Source organism: Anneissia japonica, unplaced genomic scaffold (assembly GCF_011630105.1).
Source record: "Anneissia japonica isolate Jap-2015-1 unplaced genomic scaffold, ASM1163010v1 scaffold1826_len1998817_cov189, whole genome shotgun sequence".
NCBI classification, from domain to species: domain Eukaryota; kingdom Metazoa; phylum Echinodermata; class Crinoidea; order Comatulida; family Comatulidae; genus Anneissia; species Anneissia japonica.
In genome coordinates this window covers 1,157,960-1,179,637 of record NW_022742159.1, presented here as the reverse complement: position 1 = coordinate 1,179,637, position 21,678 = coordinate 1,157,960, and the positions used below count along the sequence as shown (strand labels likewise).

General features: G+C 35.3%; 3 protein-coding genes across 5 annotated transcripts in view; all 3 read left to right on the top strand.

The window, feature by feature from the left end:
* LOC117118987 overlaps positions 1-12,164 on the top strand; it is a 12,787-nt gene extending 623 nt beyond the window's left edge. The window contains exons 1-5 of one of the 2 annotated variants that reach the window (XM_033263751.1): positions 1,036-1,172; positions 2,394-2,480; positions 3,055-3,679; positions 10,387-10,571; positions 11,096-12,163. In XM_033263751.1, the coding sequence (XP_033119642.1) occupies positions 2,397-2,480; positions 3,055-3,679; positions 10,387-10,571; positions 11,096-11,989 (1,788 nt within the window). In that variant the 5' untranslated portion in view covers positions 1,036-1,172; positions 2,394-2,396 and the 3' untranslated portion in view covers positions 11,990-12,163. Of the gene's footprint in view, positions 1-1,035; positions 1,173-2,393; positions 2,481-3,054; positions 3,680-10,386; positions 10,572-11,095 lie in introns of those variants that run through there. The other variant, XM_033263752.1, reaches the window with a different exon arrangement.
* A 433-nt stretch (positions 12,165-12,597) lies between these two features.
* On the top strand, positions 12,598-17,586 carry LOC117118997 (kelch-like protein 2). 2 transcript variants are annotated; one of them, XM_033263772.1, is made up of 5 exons: positions 12,598-12,902; positions 13,651-13,725; positions 13,939-14,557; positions 14,872-15,071; positions 15,760-17,586. In XM_033263772.1, the coding sequence occupies exons 2-5, from the start codon at positions 13,660-13,662 to the stop codon at positions 16,618-16,620; spliced, it is 1,746 nt and encodes a 581-aa protein (XP_033119663.1). In that variant the 5' UTR covers positions 12,598-12,902; positions 13,651-13,659; the 3' UTR covers positions 16,621-17,586. The 2 variants fall into 2 exon arrangements, with proteins under 2 accessions (XP_033119663.1, XP_033119664.1); XM_033263773.1 differs by lacking the exon at positions 12,598-12,902 and having other exon boundaries at positions 13,644-13,725.
* A 509-nt stretch (positions 17,587-18,095) lies between these two features.
* On the top strand, positions 18,096-21,672 carry LOC117119025 (ring canal kelch protein-like). Its single transcript, XM_033263817.1, has 3 exons — positions 18,096-19,263; positions 19,473-19,645; positions 20,487-21,672. The coding sequence occupies exons 1-3, from the start codon at positions 18,636-18,638 to the stop codon at positions 21,342-21,344; spliced, it is 1,659 nt and encodes a 552-aa protein (XP_033119708.1). The 5' UTR covers positions 18,096-18,635; the 3' UTR covers positions 21,345-21,672.
* Positions 21,673-21,678: the final 6 nt, after the last annotated feature.

The following is a 21,678-nucleotide window of genomic DNA, read 5'->3' as shown; positions in this document are numbered from 1 at the left end:
CTGCATCATCATCATATCATCAGTTCCATATTAAACCTGTTGGCAGCCGTCAGGTCGTGGGAGCACTTCAGATGAAACTTCCACAGTTTCCATCCATTTTTGTCTGTTTTCCGTTGCCCTTCCAACTTCCACAGCACCCATTTTTGTCCATTTATTCAGTGATGTTTAGTTTAACTAACACGCCTGCAGGGCAAAGATAAATAGATTAGAAGAAGACAGAGCATGAGTGAGCGATTAGGCTAATACTGATGTGTATAAGAGACAGAGGTTATACATCAGTCCGCTTGGAGACATCATCAGGCGTCATTGTATTAAATATCATTTTTATGCTGATGATCTACAACTGTATCTTGATTTTGACCCTTCTCTTCCCTCTTCTGTTGATTTTTAGGACTATCAAGGTAAGGCTGATTAACTGTACATGTTAAAAGATTGTTAAATTCAAATAATTAAAATCAGTCATAGAATCTGGATATTCCTTTAAAGCTGGATGAGCAAGTAACAAAAATAATAATGTGTCTGATTTTTTTTTATCTTATGATTAACAGCCAAAACCGGAAGAGCAAGTTCAAAGACATGTCAAAGGTGACAAAATTGTTGTCGTCGATGGCAATGTATTCTCAGTTAATAGTATCGTCCTAGCCACTCAAAGCAGCTTTTTCCAAAGTATGTTTACAAGTGGTATGATAGAGACCAATGAAAGGAAGGTCGTTTTAAAGGACCCGCATATTAATCCAAAAGGGTTCAGAGACTGGCTTGCAGAAATCTCCTCGCCTGGATCTGTTGACTTAACAACTGGGAATATATTAGACGTATGGAAAGTTGCAAATTTTACACAGAGTCACTGGGTTCTACACCGATGTAAATGTACAATTAGTGCTCTTGTTTTATCCTATTTGAACTACTCAACATCAATAAAAGAGTTTGTTATTAGTGTTTACAGTTTGGCGTACTTGTTCGATGATAAATGTCTACAAAATTTGACGAGAGATTTTGTTAGTGATAACGTGTCTGAAGCCTGTCTCTTATTTCGTTCGTGCTGATGGCACCACACACAGGAGGCTGCAGCACGGAGACGATAGTTACTTTATTGATTTGTGTAGGATGCTAGAAGCTGCAATTTTCGTCGTCCAATGTGTGATTCGTAGAAAGTGTAATTCGTTGTCCAACAGGTAAGTAGTGTCTGTATATTATGAGTGAATGCTTGTAGGCCACTAATCTGATGTCTCCCTGGCATGTAAAATATAAAATTGAAATAGGCCTAGATAATAATAATTTTAATTTTTTATAAACAGCAGCAAGAATTCAGTACAGGGACAGGGAGCAACAAAAGTAGAGTATTGATAAAATCTCTGTCAAGATTATCATATTTTCTTTGACAAATAACTGTATGCCAATATAACAGTTATGATGTGCCTATATATGGTCATATGATGTGATGTCATAATGACTATTTGGGCAGTACACATGTTTTTGTCAAATCAAATTTGATAGTCTGGAAAGGGCCATCAGGATATGTTTGTATTGAGGGAGGATTTCCCCCAGACAGTGCCGATATTATTGGCGTATACTGGAAACAATCACTTGGAGGCCTTTGTAAGAATTTCTAAAGGAAGTTGCATCTGTTGTAACTGCCATTGAGTCAGGTGCGGATCCATGATTTGAAAGATAGGGGTTCAGAATGTTTGCTAAAAACCCCAAAATGAAAAGGGGGTCCGAAAAATTTTGTTTCCTAGATGACTGGAAATGAGCTTAACTTCTGCGGAGTCTTTTAATGACCTTTAAGTTCTTCCAAATTCAAAGTTTTCCCCCTCTTGAAAAAGGTCAGGTAATTTTATCTCATTCTTTAGGCCTATATACATAGAGGAAAAAAAATCAAGGACATAGGCAATATATTAATTATTATATTCCAACAATATTGAGTAGTTGGATACTTATAGTCTTTCTTCCATGGATCGATGAACCGATAGACCTGACACTTTCGTACATAAATTATTACGACGTCAAACCAAAAACAGTGTGTATATTTTTATTTAATTGAAGGATAGTTGGTCTAAGCCTAGTTTGTCTGATTTGCCAAAGCCTAGGTAGGTTAGCATGCCAGGACCCAGTAGTATTTTTTTACGTTTCTTCACTGAGAGTTATGAGCATCATAAGGTGCAGCTTATCTTTTCAGGGTTTTTTCAATAAGCAGAGAAAGTATGGTATGCCTATGTGGCTAATTAAAGGTAAACTGATAAATAGATATTTAAAAAGTACTGATGAAAATTGTAACTGATTGTGATGAATTGTTTTGCAAACAGTCTGGTAAAAAAACACTAATACAATACTACAGTAGTATTATATTTTTGTATTTACAAAATACATTTATTTTTTACTCTGTTCCGTAATAGATAATGGAAAATCCCTGCCAGAGAGATGGATTGTTTCGAGGTGGTGGAGGAGGCAGTTCTGTTAAGACAGTCAAGAATAAACTCAATGTAAAATTTGTTATTTTTTGTAATTATTAAAAAGGAAAATATTAAATCTTAACATTTTAACCATAGAAAAGAAAAGTGAATCTGCTATCCAACTGGCTCTGCTTCCTAACCCCAGTTGGTCCATTTTTGAATACCCCTGCAACCCCAGTCCCCCTCCTTTCTGCTTTCCCAATGGCAATCCTGGCTACAGCTTTGCAACTATAACTGCTACTACTGTAGTACAGTACTACCTTGAACTTATCAAACTACTGTCTAGTAGTAGTACTCATGGGCATTGTCTGCAATAGTCAAGATGTGGATGCAACCAATCTCCCCTATGTTAGCAAATTTGTTTTGCCTAATTCATAAAATGAACCAATGAGTTTTCATTGAAATAGGGATTTAGTTGTGCATTCCAGCATGTGATGATAATTTTAGGACTATCAAGGTAAGGCTGATTAACTGTACATGTTAAAAGATTGTTAAATTCAAATAATTAAAATCAGTCATAGAATCTGGATATTCCTTTAAAGCTGGATGAGCAAGTAACAAAAATAATAATGTGTCTGATTTTTTTTTATCTTATGATTAACAGCCAAAACCGGAAGAGCAAGTTCAAAGACATGTCAAAGGTGACAAAATTGTTGTCGTCGATGGCAATGTATTCTCAGTTAATAGTATCGTCCTAGCCACTCAAAGCAGCTTTTTCCAAAGTATGTTTACAAGTGGTATGATAGAGACCAATGAAAGGAAGGTCGTTTTAAAGGACCCGCTTATTAATCCAAAAGGGTTCAGAGACTGGCTTGCAGAAATCTCCTCGCCTGGATCTGTTGACTTAACAACTGGGAATATATTAGACGTATGGAAAGTTGCAAATTTTACACAGAGTCACTGGGTTCTACACCGATGTAAATGTACAATTAGTGCTCTTGTTTTATCCTATTTGAACTACTCAACATCAATAAAAGAGTTTGTTATTAGTGTTTACAGTTTGGCGTACTTGTTCGATGATAAATGTCTACAAAATTTGACGAGAGATTTTGTTAGTGATAACGTGTCTGAAGCTTTGCATAACAGTGAGTTCCAAAATGCAATTGGTGGTGGCAAGTTGCTGGAGATCCTGAAGGCACGTGATCTGTTGGTGTTGTCTGAAGAGGAACTGTTTCTAGGGATCATGGATTGGATCAATTTTGATGTCATTGCAAGAGAACCCTTTCTAGGTAATTTCACTGATTGATATAGATTTCCCGTGGGTGGGGTGGCGTATCTAGAAGTATTGAGAAGGGGAGTTAATGGGGAATGACATTTTGAAAGGTAGGTGGGGCTTGATGATTAAGTGAGGGGTCATAAGCAGGCAATTGCTACTCCATATGCTAATGCTCATGGGCCCTTAATTATAACACTGATAAGCTTAAACCCCCTCCCCCAGTCACTTGTTCAGGGGAAAAAATTACACTCAAGTAATTAAAAATCACCTCATTTCACACCTTATTTTGCTAGCTAGCACCCTGTGTATAAGAGACAGCACTTAATCTTTAAGGGGCCCCTAGATACCATTGGCAGTGCCAGCAGGGGCAGTTGGACCAACAAATAAATACAGTAAAATAAAATAGGCCTAATGAAATGAAGTGTGTGTTTGACTTCAAGAGTAGTAACAATTTTATTTTAACAACTTTACATTTAATGTATTTTACAAAAGAGTTCAATTTTTGGCCATCTAGAGGTCCCTTTTTTTTTTTTTAATGTCATTAGGGACCGGCTAGGGCCACCCTTCCCATCGGACAGCTTAGCCCCCAGAAAATATATCTTACAGCCGCCACTTCTAGATACGCCACTGAATGCAGGCCACATTTACTTTTATGCATATAAATATTTGCCAATTATAATACTTAAAGCAGTATTGTCGATTAATTAACAAGTCTGAGATGCCAAAAATGTTTTTGTTTGTCTTTTGTGGGAGTTACCGACCCACTCATTTTTTTTTCTTGGTTTTTACCAGTTTTTTTCTTTACATCGTCTGTGAGAAACCAGTTCACCAAATGGATGTTCAGTTCGTTTACACCATTTTTCTTTGATATGAATTCATTTTAAATAGACAACAAATATCAGTGGTGGTGCCAGCGTCTGAAATCGGGGTGGGGGGGGGAGCAAGTCAAGGCAAAGACAAATTTTTTTTTGGAAAAATATAAAAAGATAAGGGCAAATTAACACATTGCTGGTATTGATCGTGATTAGTACACTACTGGATAAGCGAATACCCTGCGTCAACTTCACTAAAGCGATTGATATGATTGGGGAGGAGAGAAAAATTATCTAGGGAAACAAACCCCCCCCCCCCCGTTATTGCAATTTTCCTAATTGATAATAGTACACTTGCCTTTTATATAGTAAACATTATTATTAGTAGGTATAAAACCTATTCCAAAAATGATATTTTCTCATCAAGAATAGTCATTCATTTTAATCCCAACACGATGGATGGCGTGTATTTCAATACTTGGAGTATGTATTATACTTTCTAATAGTCATTCACTTGCGTAATAAAAATACAAAACATATTTCATATTAACATATGTAATGTTGTAAATGTTATAATCAATAGGACCCAGTCTTCTAATATTTTCATTTCTGTTGTTGTTTTGTACTTGAGTTTATTATTATTCATATATCTATTTTGTAATATTTATTTTAAAGGTTTTAGTCGATATTGAAGCTTTAATTGGTTGACTGCCCTCCGCACAAATATTTTTGTGATATTGTGTTGTCTATTTTTTGTTACTTTATAAATATTTGTTCATTGCTACGATTCATTACGTTTTGTTTCGAAAATAAATATACTATTGAATTTAAAATCTTTCTGTGTACAAGAGTTAAGCATGGTATTAAATTTACACCGATATCGTCTAAAATTTTCTCTTTAAATTTAAGTAACATTTATCATCAATATAAAATACACAGATCCCAGTTTAAAAGGCTTATCTTTAAACGTTTAAAAAATTATTTAAATTTAATGGAGAAGCTTAATATTAAATTCCGCAATTTAATTACCCAAATTATTTTTCTAAATAATGTTTCAGTCTTGTTTTTTTCTTTGATGAAGGTACCCAGACATTATAACTATAGTAATGATTTCCAGTCTAAAAAGAACCATATTTATAGATTTTATTCTTAGCAGTAAACATATAATTTTAGAATGGTATATTGGTGCTAGTAGCAGTGGTGGGGCCAGCTAGGGAAGACTTAATCGACAGGTCAATACTACAGGTCAGCCATGACACATAGGGTTAAAGGAAAACCAATCTATAAAGTATATTTCAAATTAATTACGTTCGAAATGTAGTCTAAAATTTACAATTCGCTGGACCCCATCGGCATCCATTGGAAATTTTCGAACACCCAGTTGCTTAGACCCCGCCACCATCCTGGTGCCATGCTTGCGTCATTGCTGTCTGCCGACTGGTAGGAGATTAAGCCTTTAAAAAACTGACGGAACTGTCCCTCTAGTGGCGAAATTGCCTAATGACGATCGTCACCTTAAGTTATTGGTGGGTTAAGCCTGGTTTCCATAGAATCGCTACACATTCGCTACAGCGTTTTCAATGCATTTCTTGCACTGCGTATCTGGAACGCTCTCTGATTCAACTGACCAATGAGCGTCGCCAAAGGAGTCGGCGATAGCTTGTACCGATTTTTATGGAAACCAGCCTCCGGAGGGGAAAAAATGAGGGAAAGGGGTAACCACCCTTTTTCAACTTTTCCCTTAGTTTTTAAATATTTAAAAATCTGTATCTCATTAACCGCTTCTGATTTTTCGTCAAATATGCCTTTCATGTCTTAAAAAATTCAATTCTGCAACATATCAAAAAATATTTTTCCTGCGGAGCTTGTTAAAGACAGCGAACTATCAATGTTAGTTTCTACTACTGTACTATACTGTAATACACGTAGTTGGACTAAAAATAATTTAAAAATCCAGGTTAACTTGTGTACTGTAATAATAATAACAATAAAGAGCACTAAGTAGAGAGCATATCTCCGCCCACCTTCTTTCTATAAAATAAATCTAACCACACCCTATTCCGGGTCGTCACCAAAATTTAATCACCTCTTCCTTGGGTCATACCTAACTATCCCTGTAACTGCCATTTAGATCTAGCTGTTTTGAACACAGGAAACACGCACGACCTTAAAATTGAAATGATCCTCAAATTCACTTCCGAATTTGGATCGTCACCAACAATTTTTTCCTTGTAACTTGGTTAAACGTTCACAAAAATTTCATTCATATCAGTTTTTTGAAATATCTTGTCCAGGACGTTTGCTCTTAAATCCCTTTAAATGGTCCTCATATCCATAGCATACTACGGACCGTCACCAAAATTTAATAATCTCTTCATTGGGTTATACCTAACACTCCCTGTTATTTTCAATTATGTCTGTGCCGCCGTTTGTGAGATAAATGTCGCACAAAAAACAAAACAAAAAAAAAACCACATGAAAACACCAAAACGTTACACACAACACACACACAAACTTACACGACTGAAAAAGTATATCTCATTGCGAAGATAATAATAACAGTAAAAGTAAATATATTTAGCCAATACAGTATTTTTATATTATGCTACAGTATTTAAGGTTATTTATTTTTAAGGGGTGGGTCGATCTGACTCGCCCCTCCACACAAACTAAACTTGTTGAAAATTATATTCAATGAACTTCGTGTAAAAAATAAAAAATAATCTGGAATTTGAATTTGAACGAAATGTGTAAATATAAGTCTTGGTAACACACCGTACGGGTAAAATGACATTACATATTTGTGACGATTACTCTCAGAAATACTTCCCTTATCCATTATCTACAATTTCCTATGACCTATATTGAATTTTAGGAAGTGTTAAAAATACTTTTTGTGATTTGTTGAAAACAATATAGTTTAAAATAGTTAGAATAGGAATGTTAGTAAGAGTAACGCTGCCATTCACCCCTCTTCAGATAAATAATAGTCACATGCTTAAGTTAATATTTCATTTGAACACACACAGGAGGGGGAAGGGGTTCATTTAAACACACACAGGAGGGGAAGGTGTCTTTATAGTCTGTACATGTACAAGGTTAGAAAGCAAGTTCATGCACCTAACCTTGCAGCTTCGGACTTGTTATATCAACAAAAAAAATGTTTTTGAATATTCGCTCAACAGGATTATACTGCATGATGCAATGTTTACAACGAGACGTGTCATTAAGAAATCCTTCCACGAGTGACTAACCTTAATTGATCATTCAGAATAAATAATGCAAGATTATGCGAGGTAGGCATGGCGGTCCCGGAAACAACATTCTGTGAGTAGTAATTATTATTATTTTGTGTTTGAAATCGAAAAATATTTTTGCCTCATTTATTTGGATACATAACAGTTACTACTGCTATACTGATAGGGCAGCGAGGATGCTGAAATCGACGAAAATGACGAGGACGACACAGGGGTGGCGCCAGTTGGGTGCCGGGGGACAGTGCCCCCATCAGGGAGATCTACCCCACCCCGTTGACGACAAAAACCACAATTCGTGGGAGAAAAAAAATGTCAATGTCTTCTATATGATATTAGTAGACTCTAAAATCGATTAAATAAGTCTTTGAAACTCTTACAGTATCATATTCCCACCTGGACCACTCGAAACTGTGCGACGCCTGGCCACGCACACTTTGCTCTCTGTGGGATGGGACATCGCCCTTTGTCGGGGGAATCGGTCCCCTCCCCTCGGGCAAACCTTGGTGCCAATGCAGTAACCAAGATTTTCAAACAGTGCGACACAATATTAGGGTGGACCCACCCACTTTACGTATAAATTCAAGTAATGAACTTTTCTTAAAAATTTACCCATTTTACGCAAAAATATGAACATTCTGCACCCATTTCCTTTAACTTTTACCCATTTTAGGCTAAATAAGAGAAATTTCGACCCAATTTTTAAAAAGTGGACTCATTTTATGCATAAAATTGCATAATTTGGACTTATTTTAAAAAATGTAGACCCATTCTTTTTTTTTTTTGTCTTTCGTGGGGATCACCCACCTTTCTTTGTCCTCTTTTTTCATGATTTTCAATTTTTCGTTTCCTCTCCTATTATACAGTGATCTTATGCTGTACCAATATTTAAATATGCGTTCACAATTCAAAACAATTTTGTATTTATATATTAATGCAATATAAAACAAATTTAAAAGAAAAATGAATTGAATTTCATAAGCATACTTTTTTTAAGTAGGAGAAAATTGCACATTTCCCGTAATTCATTTCCTCCATGCCTATACATACATGCAATATATGTATTATACAAACACACACCTACACACACACACACACACACACATACATACATAAATACACCAACAAACACACACCCACGCCCACACCCACACACATACCCACACATATACATAGGCTTACGTAAAAAAGCATACCCCCAAATAAAACAAACACACATACACTGCAGTGTACCAATTATTAAATATTTTTGTTTTCCTCCTGATTTTCATTTTCTTTAACCTTAATTACTGTACCTTTGTAATAGACATTCTGTTTACACCTTTCACATTCTTTCATTCTTTTTCCCCTTTTTTTCCTTTACGAAATTTTCATTATTTCTTTTTTCCCTTTTTCTTTTTTGGTTTACATTTTCAATCATAAGCAAAGTGATTTACAGCATTCTTTGTGGACCCATTAGAAAAATTGTGCGGGACTGTCCCAACTGTCGCAATAGCTGGCTACGGCATTGCTTGGTGCCACCCCTGGAACGATAACCTCAACAAGGGTAATATTTTTATTTTTCTTTCTGTTTATCTCCACAAACAGCTAAGACAGAAGTCAACGATCAAAAGAAAGATACAACTTTGTGCCACCAACTTGAATGTGACAAAATTGTTGTCGTTGATGGTGATGAATTCCCTGTAAATTGCACTGTCCTAGCCACTCATAGTAGCTTCTTCAAAAGTATGTTCACAATTGGTATGAAAGAGACCAACGAAGCAAGAGTTACTTTGAAGCACCCGCAAATTAATTCGAATGGGTTCACAGACTGGCTTACCGAAATATATTCACCAGGATCCGTTGAATTTACGACTGAAAATATACTAGACGTATGGGCAGTTGCAAATTTCGCACAGAGTGAACGCGTTTTAAATCACTGTAAATCTACCATTCTCTCTCTTTTGTCCAATTCTGACTTGTCGTTAAAAGAGTTTGGTATCACGGTTTACAGTTTGGCGTATTTGTTTGATGACACAAGTCTTGAACTTCAGACAAGACAGTTCGTCACTGATAACGTGGTTGAAGCTCTTCATAACATTGAGTTCCAAAATGCAATTGGTGCCAAAAAGTTGCGGAAGATTCTGAAGGAGCGAAGTTTGATAGTAATGTCTGAAGAGAAACTGTTTTTAGGGATCATGGAATGGGTCAAATTTGATATCAGCGCAAGAGAACACTTGCTAGGTAATTTAATCTATTTTTTTAAAGAGTGAGTGTGGTGTGGGCCCATAATAAAACTGAAGGATGTGCCAGTATGTAAACCCAGCAGGTAACAAATTAATGCGTGGCCACACTTTACACTATCATTAAATCAGGTATATAATGAGGAGACTAATGCTAACATAAATGGACAGGGGTGGCAGGGATATGCCCGACGGGGGTCCGAGGTCTCCCACAGGGGGCCGATATCCCCAACGAGAGCAAAGTGAGCATGGTCGGGCGTAGTCCAGGTGGCAAAGCCCCCGAAAAGTTTCAAAATTAGGGGTTTTAAAGGTATATTTAATCGATTCCCCCACCCCACACACACTGCCGCCACCTCTTAATGGGCCAACCATTCCTTTCATACGTTTATAGTAGTAGGGTTTAATAAAATATTTTATTTCTTTTTATCGAAGTCGACATTTTGAAGCTTCTATATCTCCATGAGGTTCCTGCTGCGACTCTAAAAGAGAACCTGTACAGGGGAAAATTTATGATGGATAAACAATTCCTTGAATTATATTTTAGTGCCATAGATGAGACTAAAGAAATCCGGCCACGAAGACCAGCATATCAAAGGTGTTCCTTGGAGGGGCATAAGGTAAAATGTTATGGCGTTGCCCTTTAATGCGAATTGTTGTAAAAAAAAATCGGGAAAAGTGGATCATTGATGACATATGATATGTTCAATTTTTTTACATTAATTATATAAAAAAATTAATACACAATAATATTTTTAAAAATGTGTTATTATAATAGTGACAAATTACTGTTATGCCAACGGCATTTGTAATGATATAAAACAAAAATCTGTGACACGTGTTTATAACGCAAATATGATGATAATAGTGATATTGATGATAATAATAATTATTAATATATAATAGATAGATAGATAACTTTAACTTTATTGTCCTCGTAGTAAACAATACAAAAGGAACATTAAAATAATAGATAATATAATGATACGTCCTAATACTAATATTGTTGTTGATAATAATAACAATAACAATAATAATAGTGGTAATAATGATAATGATGATAATAATAATAGTAATAATAATAATAATTTATTATTATAATACAGTAATAGGCCTAATAATGATTTTTTTGTATTTTCCTCAGTTTTTAGTAACATTCAAATGCAAACGGCCGATGTACTACGAACACGAAGAAGACAAGTGGCATCCTCTCCCTGGGGCTACTGTTCCCCCGGGACGGATCATAAAATGTACGAGCACGTTCAGTACGATATATGCTCTTGTTAAATCTACTAACCCAGTGGATAGCAAACAGCCATGGGCAGAGGATTCTGGCAGCTTCACCAAAATCTGGGAATACTCGTGTCAAACCAATAAATGGGAACAGCTATATTCACCGACGTCTAACCCTGATGATCTGTTGTACCTTCAAGGGACTCTGTACCTGATGGACAACTGGAGGATGTGGAAAAGAGTTGGGGGTTCACACAGGTTTACCAGATGGAGTGAATGCGAAAGATGTGATCGTGTCGATACTATATATAGGCAAACAATTTCATTTGGTTTCGGGAAGTACATCATTCGATTTGGTAGATGTATAAAATCCAGAAAAATAATATTTAAATGTTATGACGTCAACTACAATACGTACAGGCTAATTGGATATCAGATGGCCAGACCGATTATTGTTCAAAAGGGAGGGGTACATTCGGTAATGATGATTGATGGTAGCGGTATATACGACTGGTATAAATGGGTTAAATATTGTATCAATAATGATGAAGTCATGGACTCGAAATCAGGTGCAGCGTTTCTACTTCCTCAAGATGGGAGCCCTCGTCAGCAGTCAAACAGAGCAATTCTACTAAAAGGTAAACTTCACTACGTTGTTGGACAGACCCTGTTTCTGCCCAATGCAGACCGTACGAACAGTAAAAATGTCTGCAGAAATATAACGAAAATCAAGAAGAAAGTTTCAATTTTGCCAGGGGACAAGAATATTGCTTCTATTAGTCTTCTTCGGGAATGCTTTCTTTGAACTTGCAATCAGGAAGAAATTCAAATAGGATTAGACAGCTTCGTGTATTGTAAATCTCTCACATAAGGCCAAAAACAAAAAAAAATTGTTTGTTACCCTCCTCCACCCGCCCCTAACTCTTTGAAAAAATAGGGGCGGAAAAACAAAAAAAAACTTTTTTTTCTTTACAAATTAAAAAAAAAATGTGAGTGAATTTATCTTTATTTTTTGCCAGATGCCCTACAAATTAGTCTAAGATCTGATGTTAGATATTGTCATTCTAGGCCTCTGTGGGTTTTTTTTATTCCATCTGATGAGTATGTTAAAAACAAAAACAAAAAACAAAAATTTCCAGCCGCCCATGTTTATCATTTAAAAAAAAGAAGGGCATACAAACAACTAATTACTGTACTTAGCTCACATTCAATTTTTACTTTATTGATTGATTTTTGAATTAATTGATTGATGATTTGATTATTGATGTATTTATATTGGTTTATTACTTTTTGATTAAATGAATGATTTGATTGAATAGATGATAAAGAATGCAATTAATAATACAAATTCAATAGGTAGAAAGTCTGTCCGTTACTCACCATTTTCTGAAAGATTACTGACAGTTAATTTCAATCCAACCTTTAAGATAGGTGAATTCTAAATATAAAATTTGATCCCTTAAGCATGGATTTTAATTGTGATTTCGAAATGTTATTAAATGTCAGTGTGCTTCGGAAGACACCAATGCAATAATTTCTGGTCTGACACTGTTGTTGGTATGACTCAGCAAATAGATTTTATTTGAAATGAAAACGCCCCCTGACATTCGATGACATGAAATTATACTTCCTTTACTCCTCCACTGCTTCCTTTTCTGTAAATGTCGACACAATGGGTTGTTCAAATGTTAATCATTGAAAAACAAACAATTAGAAAGGTATGTAGCAACATTTTTTTTACATTCTTATATATTTTGTTATACAAAAAGTAATATCCGATCCTGTAATGTAGACAATTCCAAAAGGGTATATTGTTCAGTAGTTGAACAGTTGGTTTAATAATGGGTAATATCTATGTAGCACGACAACTGTGGTTAACATGCCTTTATTTATAAAATTTCTTTATTTAAGTTGGAAGGGTCTTTATTAAATTATTATTTAGCCCATTTATTCTATTACCATATAGTTATTAATTCATTACATAATTACATTGAGTAAAAATACTAAAAGGCCTAGGCCTATGTTGTATTTTAGTGATAGATAGTGATTCTACTTTTTTTAGAGTTCGGAAAATATGGGTATTAAAACAGAACAACGGTTATTTGAACCATGAAGCCTCTGTGGTCAAATGGTTATGACGGTCGCCTTGACAGCGAGAGGTCGCAGGTTCACGCATTATTACACAATGTATTTATTTATAGGACAACATTTGTTGAATGCTATGCTACACGATGTACCCTCATGTCCTTTATTCGAACACTGTATTTACCTTTCTTTGATGATTTATATTTAATTTCACAGTTTTATTGGCTATCTTGATTCATAATTATTATATACTACTATACTATATTATTTAATTTATATATGTTAATTTTGTATATATATATATATATATATAATTTATTAATTAACATATATAAATTAAATAATATAGTCTTCTCTTATTATGGATACCGTACAAAACAGACATAAGTAATGCAAGTTCCAACGAGAGAGGCGAGAGGATGGCGAGCGCGGATCCGGGTCCCGGAAGAACATTCTGTAAGTAGTAGTAATCATAATTTTTCTGTTTTTAAAATCCACTGATTGAATTTTGTCTCACTACGGATACTCAACTATTACTGTTACTACCAGTGCTGTTAAAGAAAAGATGGCGGCGCACACGATGACAAACAGCCGACGACGACAATGGTGCCGATATAATAACGACAACGCTAATAAATGTTTTCTTGTTCTCGTTTTCTCAACAAACAGGTTTTGAAAAAAGATCAAAAGAAACATATATGGCGACGAATCGAATGTGACAAAGTTATTGTCGTCGGCAGCAATGAATTTCCAGTTAACAGCACTGTCCTAGGTACTCAAAGCAGCTTCTTTGAAAGTATTTTCGCCAAGAGCAAAGCAACTTTGGTTTCTTTGAACCACCCCCAAATTAATCCAAATGGGTTCACACTCTGGCTCGAGGAAATAAACTCACCAGGATCGGTTGAATTTACGACTAAAAATATAATAGACGTTTGGAAAGTTGCTTATACTACACGGAGTCAATGGGTTCTACGTCGTTGCAAAACTACTGTTGCCGATTTACTGCGCTCTTCAGCAAATGACCCATCAATGAAAGAGTTTGGTATTATGGTATATAGTTGTGCGTGTTTGTTTAGTGACACAAACTTAGAGAATCGTACAAGAGAATTTATCACTGATAATATTGCTGAAGCTCTCTATAACAATGAGTTCCAAAAAGCAGTCGATGCTACAAAGTTGCTAGAGATTCTGAAAATGCCCCACCTGACGGTGACGTCTGAAGAGAAGTTGTTTTTGGCCATCATGACTTGGGTCAATTTTGATTTGTCTGCAAGAAAAACTTTTCTAGGTAAAATCACACATTTACTAAAACAATGAGGTTGAAGTAGTGTTCCAATGGGACACTTTGTACCCATGACCACCATTATGTAACAGTCGACAGCAAGTCATGCTAGACTTGAAATAAATGCGTTATCAAAGTTTGAGAGCACTTGAAGTTTTATTTCAAGCAAAATAAACGAATGTACCCCCAGAATTTTCTATGGTAGAAACATGCATTAGATTCTGAAAAGATTAACGTCAAAAATTGAAAATAGTATAGGCCTGAAACCTTACTAACCTTAACAGTATATTTTGACACAGCTTTTGTTTCTTTTATTGAAGCCGACATGTTGAAGTGCCTATACCTCCATGTCATTCCTGCAGCGATTCTGAAAAACGCCCTGTACAAGGATGAATTCATGAAGAATGAGGAATGTCTTAATGTGTACATGGATGCAATACACTGTCATGCCATAGAAGAGATGAAAGCAACCCGTCCACGGAGACCAAGATACCAAAGGTACTCCACGGCGGAGAACAGGGTAAGTGTTAGAGTGTGAGATACTGTATGAATTGCGTTAGATGGTTTCAAGATTTCACGATTTTTTCAGTCCTTGGTAGAATACGGTGATATCTGGAAATGAAAGGTACAATAATACATTTCAATGGAGATCAGTTTTTGAAGAATCAGAGGTTGACATGTGGTTTATTACATCATCGACTTTGTTTATAGCAACTTCGCAATTTTTATAATATTTTCCTTATTAAACACATAAAATAGCTTTTAAAATTGCCGAAGGGTGTTTTTTTTTTTATCCAAAGAAGTCTAATTAATACATACATTATTACATAAATGTGAAGCGTTGAAAGCACTATTGAAATAATAGGGAGCCAACTGAACCATAGTGTATAAAAAATACCAATGGGCCTTACGATTTTTTAAATGTATTAATGGTTTAACTGTATTTGGTTTTTTTCAAATCACTGCCCAAAAAACTTTACACTAATTGCATTATTAGTCTTTGTTAACATTAATTTTACATTAAATAATTATGACGATAATAATAATACATACATACAATTTATGATAATAAAAAATATATACATACGCGAATAACAAATACCGATAATGATACTGATGACAGTAACAATGACATTGACAATGATAGAGATATAATGATAATGTGTGTTACACATAAAATATATCTGTATATTTCCCTTTTTCGTCAGTTTTTAGTAACTTTCAAATGCGAATCGCCGATGTACTACGAGCAAGAGGAAGACAAGTGGCACTGTTTGCCTATGGTTGAAGACCCACCAGGACAGATTATAAAATGCACCAGCACACTCAGTACAATAACATCTCTTGTTAAATACACTAACCCCCTCGACTCTTCGAATCGCTATGAAATCTGGGAGTATTCTTGTCAACAAGATGAATGGAGGAAGCTGTATAATACACCCTGGTCGTCTGTCCCTGATGATTTGGTATGTCTTCAAGGGACCCTGTATCTGATGGAGAACAGGAGAATGTGGAAAAGAGGGGTAGGTAATTGGATGGAATGCGTGAGGTGTACTCATAACTGTACTATGTCTTCATCTTCCGGAAAGTACATAATTCGATTTGGTAGAAGTAACTCCAAGAAGACGATCTATTGTAGTTGTTACGACGTCACGAAGATGGAGTACGTCCGAATTGGATATCAGATGGCAAAACAACCGATTATTGTTCAAAGGGGAGGGCTACAGTCAGTAATGATGATTGATGGCAGCGGTATATACGACTGGTATAAATGGATTAAATATTGTATCAAGAACGGTGAAAGTATGGACTCGGAATCAAGCGCAGACTTTCTGATACCACAGGAAACACAAGATGGGATCTCTCTTCCGCAGTCAAGCGGAGCAATTTTAATAAAGGATAAACTCCATCTTGCTGTGGGACAAACATTGTTTTTGCTAAATACAGTTTATTATAACAAAAGTAATGTTTGTAAAAATATAAATTATATCAAAGACAAAGTTTCAATTTTACCTGGGGACAAAAATATTGCTTTGGTTTCTCTTCCACGAAGTGCTTTCATGAAGTAGAATTTTTTGTTTGTGTATTGCAAATCCGCAAAGCTCACAAAATAAATGAAATGTAGAAAATATTAAATCACCTCCTGATTTGATTTGTTGATTAAGAAACTGATTATATTGATTGATTAAACACATAATGCTAAACATTCATTGTAAAATGAAGACTTTAGACTTACATTTGACGAGCTATATGAACTCGTTCATTTCATTTTATTTTGTTTATTTGTCTCATTAATATAAATATACAAATAAAAGCAAAGTTAATGTAATTTCAAAATGCAAGCATATAATAATAAAGGTTTACAGTATATCATTTTTATAAATGCGTGAATTTTAAAGGGTTTTTTTTTTTGGATCTTAAAATTATTGTGTTACTATGTTTTACTTAACATATTTATAATTGAACATAGGTCCAAAACACACCCTTATTCATTATTCTCCGTCTATATTGTAAATGTTTTTAAAGTTTTCGAAACATTCTAGGCCTACGTCACATATACTTCCTTTATTAATTTTCGGTAATTTCCTTTTCTGTGAATTCGTCAAATGGGTTTTTCCAATATTAGTCATTGAAGAACGAACGATTGGATTTTAAGGTATGTAATGTACATTACTTATTGTATGCATTTATTGAAATACTTGTAAAAACTAACGATGAGATCCTATATATACTATACACAATTGTAATGATCCAGTAATATTTTCTCAATATTTTTAATCACTTAATTAAGTACTACTAATACCAGCATCACTTGAGCTGCTGTGTTTGCGAACTAATAAGACCATTACTGGGGATTTCAAAGTGCCTACAAATAGAGCGGAAATTCTGGCTCCTCTAATTTGCCGATTTTGTTAAATTCATGAATATTTTATAATTTCACTGTTCCCGGCCCTGTTTATACAATTGGATTTTTTTTTTTTTTTGGCTGTTCATTTTTTTTTTCTGTAAATTACCTCAAGTTTTTCTGTAAAATAATGATCGTGCTATAAAAATCTATCACTATCATCATCGTCATCATTATTATTATCATTAGGGGTTTTTTTCAGATCTGTAGGCCTAATATAAAGCCTTGTTTCCATAGAATCGCTACAGCGTTTTCCTGCAATGAGGAACCCTCCCTGATACAACTGGCCTATCAGCGTCGCCAGGAGTTGACGTTAGGGTGCAGCGATTTTTATGGAAACCAGGTTAAATAGGCTACTTTTTATAATCATGATTAATTACTGCCATTTTAACATTTAATTGCGAATTAATATGCTTATATTAAACTGTGTTGTTACTGTTGTTCTTCTTGTGTATATTAGTCCTGTTGTTCTTGTTGTGTCACTGCTGCTGTTGTTTTTTATAATGCTGCCAGTAGACAACGTAGCTACTGTAATTGTTGTTGTAGCTGCTGTTGTTGTAATGATGATGATGATGATGATGATGATGATGATGATGATGATGATGATGATGTCAGTTGATGATGATATCATGGTGTCACTGTTTCTTCGTGGAAATGTTGCTAATGATGATGATGATATGCTACTTCTACCTTTGTTGATGAATTAAGGTCAAATAAACAACTATATATTTTTTTTCTTATTTTTTAGTTTTTTATACAAATAGAATTTGTTGAAATGAGAGGAACAGGTAATCATTGGTAAAGCTAGGGGTCTGCACAAAGACGAAAAACAAGCATATGTAAAAAATAGACAAAACAAATTACACAAGGATAAAGGTACATCACAAATAACCAAACGACAAAAAATCAACAAAATGGTGACGTACTTGCTACTGTTGTTGCTGTTGTCGATGTACTGATCCTACATTTAATGATGTTGTTGTCGTTTATGATTCGATGCTGCTGTCTTCTTCTTGCGTATGACAAGCAGATCAAATTTAATATAACTACTTCTTAGTTTAGTTTTATTTGTTTAATTATTTATATACCTATTTTGACTTTTGCTGCTTTTACTTCTGCTGTCGTGATTGATAATAATGTTCTTGTTTTCATGGTTTTTCATAATCATGTATACACAGGATGGAAAGTATTGGAACATGTAGTTTGGAAAACACAGTTCTTCCCTCTGAAAGAGGTATAACAATCTGTGTCGATGAAACAGACTTCAATGTGTCAAGATCAGAGCTGGCCTTACTCGGGCCAAATTTTGAAAATCATTTTAGCATTACAACTCAAGGCTGCATCAGACTAGTCGATATTATAAAATCACCTGAAGTTAACGCGCGTGGGTTTAAACTTTGGCTCCAAGAAATTCGTCAACCTATGTCCGTTGCAATTGGAAAAGACAATGCTTTAGATTTGATGTCCGTGGCAAATTTTGCTAATCAACAAATAATCCAACGTTGTATGGGTTACGTTGATGAGGCTACGTGTAGAAATGAATCACTTGATGTTGATCACTGTGGTGATATCTACACAATAGCTATAAAGGGTAATATGACAAATATTATAAACGAAATCGAGAAGAGGTTATGCCAAGATTTTGTAAAGTTTCTAAGTTGTCAGCAGTTTCAAGCGGCAGTCGGTGCAGATAAACTAATACAGATGCTACAAACGAAGGGTCTCGCATATCCATCAGAGGTGGATCTTTTGCAAACAATATTAAATTGGATTCGCTATGACATCAAATCTAGAGGCTGTGTAGCAGGTAAAACATCGGTACAGTTCCTTTGCAAAATTATTATTGTTTGCGTTTTAGATTACTATATTTAATCCCATACAAAATATCAATATCAGCATCATATACAATACTTCATGTCTAGGTTTTAGCTTACATTAAAACATCATCATGAACTAAAGTATATTGACAGATACTGATAGTGTTATTTTGTATAAATATACTTATTTGATGTCTAGGTGATGTTCTAGCTCATGTTAAACTTTCTCAAATTGCCGCCGAAGATCTGAAACGGACGATGTACAAGCCTGACCTAATGGAGGTTCCACATTTACGGGAGGCATACATTAACGAAATGCATCGATACGCAATACAACCAGCACTTGCTATGGACATTCCACAGCAACGAAGGGTAAATATAAAGCCTGGGAGGCCATTATTATAAATTGTATTGGTTATTATTATAAATTATTGTTATTATTTAATATGGTTTATAAATTATTGTTATTTATTAATGATCATTATTATCATTTATTGTAAGTTATCGCTAAGATATGGTGCTGCGTATTAGACAGCGTGAACGTACGTAAACGTGTGTGTTTCTGGGAAAAGCGTGTATTTATGGCGTTAAATAACAGTCCTGATTAGTCAACTGTTAGTTTGGCACTATGAAAATATCCATTAGAGTATAGGTAAATAATAGAGAATTTGGTCACTAATAATAAGCATAAAAAAAGCACTCACCCACGCTTTTTGTGTCGGCAAATTCACGTGGAGTAAACATTTTTTTTCTTTTTTTTTAAATTTAAATAAACTCAATGCAAATCACATCCGGTAGTCATTCTCCGCTTCACATAGGCGTTATATTGCGGTTTGGGTGTTGGCTTGGGGTTCTTTTTTCTTCTTGTGTTTCCATTTACTGTACTGTTCACTTGTTTTTGCGCATAGAGACCCTCGTATTTTGTGCGGTATAAATGCATAACCTTTAACTTTTATAGATTTAACATCTTGGGACAACGTTGTCTTGTTATCTTCAACCACCATCAATTCATCAGCAGCATTGTTATCAATATCAGAACACGGGTCGGGAAGTTCCCCTTCCTCATAATTATTGGTTATGGAGTACTGGATTTCATTAGTTTTTGCAGTTATTGAACTCTTGAAGATTTTTCCAAATTCATTCTATCCAATTCTGATTCATCATTATTTTAAGTCTATTTTCTACGATGTTTTGTTTTCATTCTATGACACAGGTGTTAGTGACATTCAAATGCAAAAAGCCAATGTATTACAACCATAAAAAGAACAAATGGCTTCACTTACCTGGACTCAACGTGCCGGGTAAGATAACAACATGTGCTGTTGCAAGAGATAGCATTTACGCAATTGTTAAGCGATCTCAACTATGGAAGTACTCTACTGCGAGAAACAAATGGAAAAACATCGAAACACCAATCGAGGTAACTACAAAAGAAGATTCATACGATGATCTGGTGTTTCTTAACGGTAAATTGTATATAATGAGTAACCATAAAATGTGGAGCAAAACAATTTCGCCGCCTGGAAACTGGAATAAGTGCCGCGATAATTTCTACTGTTGTTTCAGGTCATCATCTGTCGCGATGGGGCGGTATATCCTGCGAATAGGAAACAGCCGCAACAAAGACAACACTTGGTGTAATTGTTACGATACGTTCGCCGACGAGTACGTGTTGCGCCGTCTGTTGCTGTGGCAACCAATGGTCTTGATGAACCGGCACGGGTTTTCAGTTTTAACTAACTTTGGAATTGCAGTTTACGACTGGTATAAATGGGCACAGAATTGTATAAAACATGATAATGCAATGAAAGAAAGGCCAGACAAAAACAACATCGATAGCAAGTTTGAGATTTCACAGGATTTGGTGGCAGCAGAGCACAGAATAAATATTATTATTATAAAAGGCCACGTTTATCGTGTGGTCGGCCATATGCTTTTCGGTGGCATGAGGGAGGACGAGGCCGCTGGGGTTAAAAACTATGATATCGCAACGATTTCAGAAGACGTGGACATTTCTCCGGGAGAAAAGATAACATGTGTTGTGAATCTTTCAGAAGAATGTTTCCGATAAATACTGGATAGACAGTGGTGGATTCAGGAGTTCGAATAATTCTCAAACCGCCCCTGGCAGGGGGAACTTTCAAAGAGAGGGTATATATTACTTCAGAACCACCATGAAAATCACATTTAGAGGGGTGGCTAAGTTCGCTGGGGAGGGATGGAGCAATATTTGTGACCTTGTACCATGTGCAAATCCCTCCACTCCCTGTAAGTATTCCTATTCGTGGTCCACTCCGAACCACATTCATGTCAAGAATAATAATAGTTTACATTTATACACCATATATTGCACCCAACTATCACATTTATATAGCATATGTCAGTGGCGGATCCAGTAGGGGGCA